The sequence below is a fragment of the Hyla sarda genome, chromosome 1 (assembly GCF_029499605.1).
Source record: "Hyla sarda isolate aHylSar1 chromosome 1, aHylSar1.hap1, whole genome shotgun sequence".
In the NCBI taxonomy this organism is placed as follows: Eukaryota; Metazoa; Chordata; class Amphibia; order Anura; family Hylidae; genus Hyla; species Hyla sarda.
This window is the reverse complement of record NC_079189.1, coordinates 400,491,253-400,499,621: the sequence shown is the minus strand read 5'-3', so window position 1 is coordinate 400,499,621 and position 8,369 is coordinate 400,491,253. Positions and strand designations below refer to the sequence as shown.

General features: G+C 40.5%; 1 gene segment (V, D, J or C); it reads left to right on the top strand.

Moving 5' to 3' along the window:
- The first annotated feature begins 2,194 nt into the window (after positions 1-2,194).
- Positions 2,195-2,818, top strand: LOC130366938 (probable non-functional immunoglobulin kappa variable 3-7). The segment is given in 2 exon segments: positions 2,195-2,291; positions 2,493-2,818. Coding segments are annotated over 2 exon segments (390 nt in total).
- Positions 2,819-8,369: the final 5,551 nt, after the last annotated feature.

Below are 8,369 nucleotides of genomic sequence, written 5' to 3'. Positions count from 1 at the left end.
GGATTTCTCACTACACCCGGAAGCGGTCTTCAGTGCTGCTTCATTTGTCCGGAGCAGCGCTGAAGTAAGGGTGTAGGCAGTTTCATGCCTACAATTTATTTGCGAACTCATGTACAATGTGCACACACTAATCAATCAAACTGTATGTTAATTAATAATGTAAGTTTACTTGCCTAAGTTAATTAAAAAAAAAGTTTGCAACCCACTGTATTCTTATTTTTTTGTGAAAATATAAATCCCATAAATCGATTTGCTGTGTGGGCATGCTGGGAGTTGTAGTTTTGCAAAGCATAGCTATACTATGTTTGGTAATTATATATGTATCTATTTCTACCAAACATAGTATAGCTAGCTTTTGCAAAACTACAACTCACATTATGCATAGTCAGTTGTTTTTTTTTTTCTGGGCATGCTGGGAGCTGTAGTTTTGCAGAAAGCTAGCTATATTTTGTTTGGTAGTTATATATATATATATTTATATATATATATATATATATATATATATATATATATATATATATATATATATATATATATATATATATCTCCGCCTAACATAGTATAGCTAGCTTTTGCAAAACTACAACTCTCATTATGCATAGTCATGTTTTTGTTATCCGGGCATGCTGGGAGTTGTGGTTATGCCAAAAGCTAGCTATACTGTGTAACTATATAAAGTTATGATTATATATATATATATATATGTATATGTATATATGTGTATATATATATATATATATATATATATATATATATATATATGTATTCTATTATGTTAGTTTAGCAAATCTTTTTACATTTTGGAGATATATTTATATGTATGTGTGTGTGTTTTTTCAAAATGGTATATCGTCAGCCGTTGACAAATTACAACTCCCAGCATACACAGACTGGCAAATGCGGTTGTAGTTTTGCAATAGAATGCTGAAAAAAAGTTTACACATATGAATGTATTTATAGTGATGTATAATATCCTGTATAAATATTAATAAAATTATTATAATTTAATTTAAAAAATGTATGTCAAAATGAATTACTTATATATACAGATAGTAGATGATGTTGATTGATGATATCAGTGGGAGAATGATACACATCATGGTATGTGTAGGATGATGGTACTCAGGACAGGCGGAGGATGGTGGTAGTCAGTAAAGTTGGAGGATGATGGGTGTCAGGTTATGGGGAGGAACATGGGAGTCAGGACAGTGGGACCATGATGGGAGTCAGGATATGGGTAGGACGATGGGAGTGTGCGCAGTGTGAGGATGATGGGATTCAGGATATGGGGAGGATGATGGGAGTCAGTACAGTGTAAGGATGATGGGCGTCAGTTTTTGGGGAGGATGATGAGAGTCAGGATATGTGGAGGATTATGATAGTGTGCGCAGTGGTAGGATTATGGGCATCTGGACAGGGGGAGGATGGTGGGAGTCAGGATATGGCGAGGATGATAACAAAAACCTGACTATGCATTATGAGAAATCATCAACACAATTCCAGTAACTCCCATGTATAACATATTCATTGTTATTCTATATAGGTATTGTACCGGGTAGGGGTCTGTAAACTGCTATACACAATGTAACTCCATTACCATTAATAACCCCAAAAAAACACCATAAGAGCATTACCATTGCAAATACACATACTTTTTTTTAAACCATGATTAAAAATGACACCATTAAAAGAGTCAATATGGATGGGTGGTTCAATGGACGGCTAATATACAAATACAGGGTTCCGGTATTACTGACAGATTACATAAACCATAATGAGGGTGGGCATTGTTGCATTACCACTACTAAAGTGCACTGCGTCTTTCAGCCAGGAATATACATCTTCTCTACACTATTGCACATCTCCATTATGTAGTACATAAGTAAAACAACTTACCCATTGCGATGACTACCGTAGCCTGCCAACCCTGACGTACGTTTCGTTCAGGACGAACTTTATCCCTTGTTAAAGGGATAGGTGTCAAATAGGCTGCAGATCTCCTTTAAGGGACTAAGGGGTTATTACTAATGATTTCTCATTACATAGTTTATCTCTCTATGGATAGACTGGTAAGATAGGGCAGTGTCACATGACCCAAGAGAGGCTGTTGATTGGTAGATGAAGCTTCTCATGTTATATACAACTTATATAGAAGACATCAGCTCTCACAGTTCCTACTGATCTAGTTCTTCTGTATTGTGCATTGTCTACTCTGACTCTACAAAGAATGAGGACCAATAAGTCTTCTCATGTATTTGTTACCTTCTTCATCTCAGGTTATTTTTTACCTTGTAAGTAAATTTTATTCCTTATAACTAATATATATGAATCTATGTGTCATTGTCTGTACTGTAATGTTTTCATGTGTTTTTACTTCATATCATATTGATCAAAATGCAATAAAACCTATTTCTTAATATAAAGCTTATTCTGGAGGAGATCAAGTAGAAGATTTCTTAGTTTATAATTCTTTCATTTGCTTCTGTTAATAGGGTCAGTGGTCGGAAATGTCATAACTGCAGAAAGACCCTATGTGGAGGCTAAACCCGAGGAATCGGTAACAATAACCTGTAACTATTCAACTAGCAGCTCTAGCCCATATCTGTTCTGGTATCGTCAGTACCCCCACCAAATACAGTATATACTCTACCGGGGAGCCAAGGGCTATGCTAAACTCACACATGATAACCCAGATCTGGAGTCTGATAAATTCCAGTCACAGACCAGCGATACAACCACCTCTCTATCCATCTCCAGCCTGACAGCAGCTGATTCTGCCGTGTACTTGTGTGCTCTCCGTGATGGTGCACAGTGGTGAACATGTACTTGTGTTTATTAACAAAAACTCCCTGTGTAATACAACCTCACAGGCACTAGGTGGTGCAATCCAGTTATATTTACATAGTGATTTGACATGTTGCCTATTTTTATGACAACTGGAACCAGAGTACTTTATATTTATAGTAATACTAGAAAAATATCATGTAAATATGTTATATTGATGTGTTATTGTCCACACAACTCTAAAAATAAAATAGACCAAATCAACCCCTTAAGGACTCGGCCCAATTTGACCTTAAGGACACAGCCAATTACATTTTTGGGTTTTCGTTTTTTCCTTCTCGTCTTCTAAAATCCATAACTCTTTTATATTTCCATTCAAAGACCCATATGAGGGCTTGTTTTTTGCGTGACCAGTTGTACTTTGTAATGTCATCGCTCATTTTACCCTAAAATGTATGGTAAACCCAAAAAAAGATTTTTCATGTAAGGAAATTTAAACAAAAATCATAATTTAGCAAATTTGGAGTTTTCGCTTTCACGCTTGCTTTTTCGTTTTCACGCTGTACACTTTACGGTAAAATTGTAATGCTTTCAATTTTCAATATCCATGGTTACATACATTTCTATTAATGCACCGCTTTTAAAAAATCTCAAACTTTTTTTTACAAAATCAGTATGTTTAAAATTTTGACCACCTATTTTGACCACCTCTAACTTTCTTATTTTTCCTTAACCCCTTAAGGACCAGGCCATTTTACACCTTAAGGACCAGAGCATTTTTTGCAATTCTGACCACTGTAACTTTAAACATTAATAACTCTGGAATGCTTTTACTTATCATTCTGATTTACTTATCATTCTGATTGTTTTTTCGTGACATATTCTACTTTAACATAGTGGTAAATTTTTGTGGTAACTTGCATCCTTTCTTGGTGAAAAATCCCAAAATTTGGTGAAAAAAAATGAAAATTTAGCATCTTTCTAACTTTGAAGCACGCTGCTTGTAAGGAAAATGGATATTCAAAATCATTTTTTTTGGTTCACATATACAATATGTCTACTTTATGTTTGCATCATAAAATTTATGAGTTTTTACTTTTGGAAGACACCAGAGGGTTTCAAAGTTCAGCAGCAATTTTGACATTTTTCACAAAATTTTCAAACTAACAATTTTTCAGTGACCAGTTCAGTTTTGAAGTGAATTTGAAGGGTCTTCATGTTAGAAATACCCCACAAATGACCCCATTATAAAAACTGCAACCCCCAAAGTATTCAAAATGACATTCAGGAAGTGTTTTAACCCTTTAGTTGTTTCACAGGAATAGCAGCAAAGTGAAGGAGAAAATTCAAAATCTTCATTTTTTACACTCGCATGTTCTTGTAGACCCAATATTGGAATTTTTACAAGGGGTAAAAAGGAGAAAGTTTTTACTTGTATTTGAAACCCAATTTCTCTCGAGTAAGGACATACCTCATATGTCCATGTAAAGTGTTCGGCAGGCGCAGTAGAGGGCTCAGAAGGGAAGGAGCGACAAATGGTTTTTGGGGGGCATGTCACCTTTAGGAATCCCCTATGGTGCCAGAACAGCAAAAAAAAAAAAAAAAAAAAACACATGGCATACCATTTTGGAAACTAGACCCCTCGGGGAACGTAACAAGGGGTGATGTGAACCTTAATACCCCACAGGTGTTTCACGATTTTTGCATATGTAAAAAATAATAATAATTTACCTAAAATGCTTGGTTTCCGAAAATTTTTTAATTTTTTAAAAGGGTAATAGCAGAAAATACCCCCCCAAAATCTGAAGCCCAATTTCTCCCGATTCAGAAAACACCCCATATGGGGGTGAAAAGTGCTCTGCTGGCGCACTACAGGTCTCAGAAGAGAAGGAGTCACATTTGGCTTTTTGAAAGCAAATTTTGCTCTGGGGCATGTCGCATTTAGGAAGCCCCTATGGTGCCAGAACAGCAAAAAAAAAAAAAAACACATGGCATACCATTTTGGAAACTAACCCCCCTTGGAACCTTAACCTCTTAAGGACCCAGGACGTACGGGGACGTCCCCGCACCCTGGGCTTTAAGGACCCAGGACGTCCCCGTACTTCCTGGCGTTTTCCGGTCCCTGCAGCGCGCCAGGCAGAGATCGGAAATGGATGCCTGCTGAAATGCTTCAGCAGGCATCCAGGGCAAATGCCGAGGGGGGCTATGTAGGCCCCCCCATGTCGGCAATCGCCGCGAATCGCGAGGGAAATCGCCCTTGCGATCTGCGGCGATACCGGGCTGATCGGGTCTCTGGGACCCGACCGCCCAGTAATTTTGCATGATCCCGGCTATTACAGACAGCCAGGACCATGCTAATGTATAGGAGCGAGGTGGCAAGCCTGCCACCTCCTCCTATCCCCTGCAATCCATCGGTTAGCTAACCGACCAATTGCAGGGGGGGGGCAGTTACTTCCTTCCTCCCTGCCCGGCCCCTTGAAGTCCGGAGAGGACGGGAGGAAGACCGGAGGACGCAGTGGGGGACGAGGTAGTTCTGGGACCCGGATCCCGGCATTGAAGACGGCGGCAGCAACAGGTGAGTTCCTCTTCAGCCGCGGTCGGGCCCTTTACAGCAATGCACGTCGCCGTAAAGCGACATGCATTGCTGTATTGGGACCCTGTATACTACAACTCCCAGCATGCCCAGACAGCCCTTGGTGTCTGGGCATGCTGGGAGTTGCAGTTTTGCAACTTCTGGAGGTCCACAGTTTTGGGACCACTGTGCCCTTACAGATGTTTCAAAACTACACATCCTCAGCATGCCCTTACTGTCCAGGCATGCTGGGAGTTGTAGTTCTGTAACATCTGGCCCTTCAGATGTTGCAGAACTACAACTCCCAGCATGCCTGGACAGTTTTGGCATACTGGGAGTTGTAGTTTTGCAACATCTGGAAGGGCACAGATTGGAAACCACTGTATTAGTGGTCTGCAAACTGTAGTCCTCCAGATGTTGCAAAACTACAACTCCAAGCATGCTGGGAGTTGTAGTTCAGCAACATCTGGCTCTAAAGATGTTGCCGAACTACTACTTCCAGCATGCCTGAGAATGTTTGGGAGTTGTGGTTTTGCAACAACTGGAGGCTCACTGGTTGGGAAACATTGTCTGTTTCCTAACTCAGTGTTTCCCAACCCGTGTGCCTCCAGCTGTTGCAAAACTATAACTACCAGCATGCACTGATAGACTGTGCATGCTGGGAGTTGTAGTTTTGCAACAGCTGGAGGTCCCCCCCCCCACCCCTGTGAATGTACAGGGTACATTCACATGGGCAGGAGGCTTACAGTGAGTATCAGGCTGCAAGTTTGCAATGCAGCAAATTTTGCACGGCAGCTCAAACTCGCAGCGGGAAACTCGCTGCAATCCCCCGCCCGTGTGACTGTACCCTAAAAACACTACACTACACTACACTAACACAAAATAAAATGAAAAGTAAAAAACACTACATATACACATACCCCTACACAGCCCCACTCCCCAATAAAAATGAAAAACGTCTGGTACGCCACTGTTTCCAAAATGGAGCCTCCAGCTGTTGCAAAACAACAACTCCCAGTATTGCCGGACAGCCGTTGACTGTCCAAGCATGCTGGGAGTTTTGCAACAGCTGGAGGCACCCTGTTTGGGAATCAGTGGCGTAGAATACCCCTATGTCCACCTCTATGCAAATCCCTAATTCAGGCCTCAAATGCGCATGGTGCTCTCACTTTGGAGCCCTGTCGTATTTCAAGGCAAAAGTTTAGGGTCACACATGGGGTATCGCCGTACTCGGGAGAAATTGCCTAACAAATTTTGAGGGGCTTTTTCTCCTTTCACACCTTATGAAAAAGTGAAGTTGGGGTCTACACCAGCATGTAAATAAATTTTTACACTAACATGCTGGTGTTGCCCTATACTTTTCATTTTGACAAGAGGTATAAGGGAAAAAAAAAAACCAAAATTTGTAATGCAATTTCTCCCGACTATGGAGATACCACATATGTGGGCGCAAAGTGCTCTGGGGGCACACAACAAGACCCAGAAGGGAGAGTACGCCATGTACATTTGAGGTGATTTGCCCAGGGGTGGCTGATTGTTACAGCGGTTTTGACAAACGGAAAAAAAACAAAACCCCACGTGACCCCATTTTGGAAACTACACCCCTCACGGAATGTAATGAGGGGTGCAGTGAGAATTTACACCCCACTGGTGTCTGACAGATCTTTGGAACAATGGGCTGTGCAAATTAAAAATTTTGTACAGCCCACTGTTCCAAAGATCTGACAGACACCAGTGGGGGTAAATGCTCACTTTATGCCTTGTTACATTCCTCAAGGGGTCTATTTTCCAAAATGGTATGCCATGTGGGGGTTATTTTGCAATCCTGGCACCATATGGGCTTCCTAAATGCGACATGCCCCCCGAGCAAAATTTGCTCTCAAAAAGCCAAATATGACTCCTTCTCTTCTGAGCATTGTAGTTCGCCCGTAGCGCACTTCAGGTCAACTTATGGGGTACCTCCATACTCAGAAGAGATGGGGTTACAAGTTTTGGGGGGTATTTTCTGCTATTAACCCTTGCAAAAATGTGAAATTTGGGGGGGAAACACACAGTTTAGTGAATTTTTTTTTTTAACGTATGCAAAAGTCGTGAAACCCCTGTGGGGTATTAAGGCTCACTTTATTTCTTGTTACGTTCCTCAAGGGGTCTAGTTTCCAAAATGGTATGCCATGTGTTTTTTTTTTTGCTGTCCTGGCACCATAGGGGCTTCCTAAATGCAACATGCCCCCGAGAAAAATTTGCTCTCAAAAAGCCAAATATGACTCCTTCTCTTCTGAGCATTGTAGTTCGCCCGTAGTACACTTCATGTCAACTTATGTGGTACCTTCATACTCAGAAGAGATGGGGTTACAAATTTTGGGGGGTTATTTTCTGCTATTAACCCTTGCAAAAATGTGAAATTTGGGGGGAAACACATTTTAGTGAAATGTTATTAATATTTTTTTACATATGCAAAAGTCGTGAAACACCTATGGGGTATTAAGGCTCACTTTATTCCATGTTACGTACCTCAACGGGTCTAGTTTCCAAAATGGTATGCCATGTGTTTTTTTGCTGTTCTGGCACCATAGGGGCTTCCTAAATGCCACATGCCCCCAAAAATCATTTAAGAAAAACGTACTCTTCAAAATCCCCTTGTCGCTCCTTCGCTTCTGAGCCCTCTACTGCACCCACCGAACACTTTACATAGACGTATGAGGTATGTCCTTACTCGAGAGAAATTGGGCTACAAATATAAGTATACATTTTCTCCTTTTACCCCTTGTAAAAATAAAAAAATTGGGTCTACAAGAACATGCGAGTGTAAAAAATGGAGATTGTGAATTTTCTCCTTCACTTTGCTGCTATTCCTGGGAAACACATAAAGGGTTAAACGCTGACTGAATGTTATTTTGAATACTTTTGGAGGTGCAGTTTTTATAATGGGGTCATTTGTGGGGTATTTCTAATATGAAGACCCTTCAAATCCACTTCAAACCTGAACTGGTCCCTGAAAAATTGTGAGTTTGGA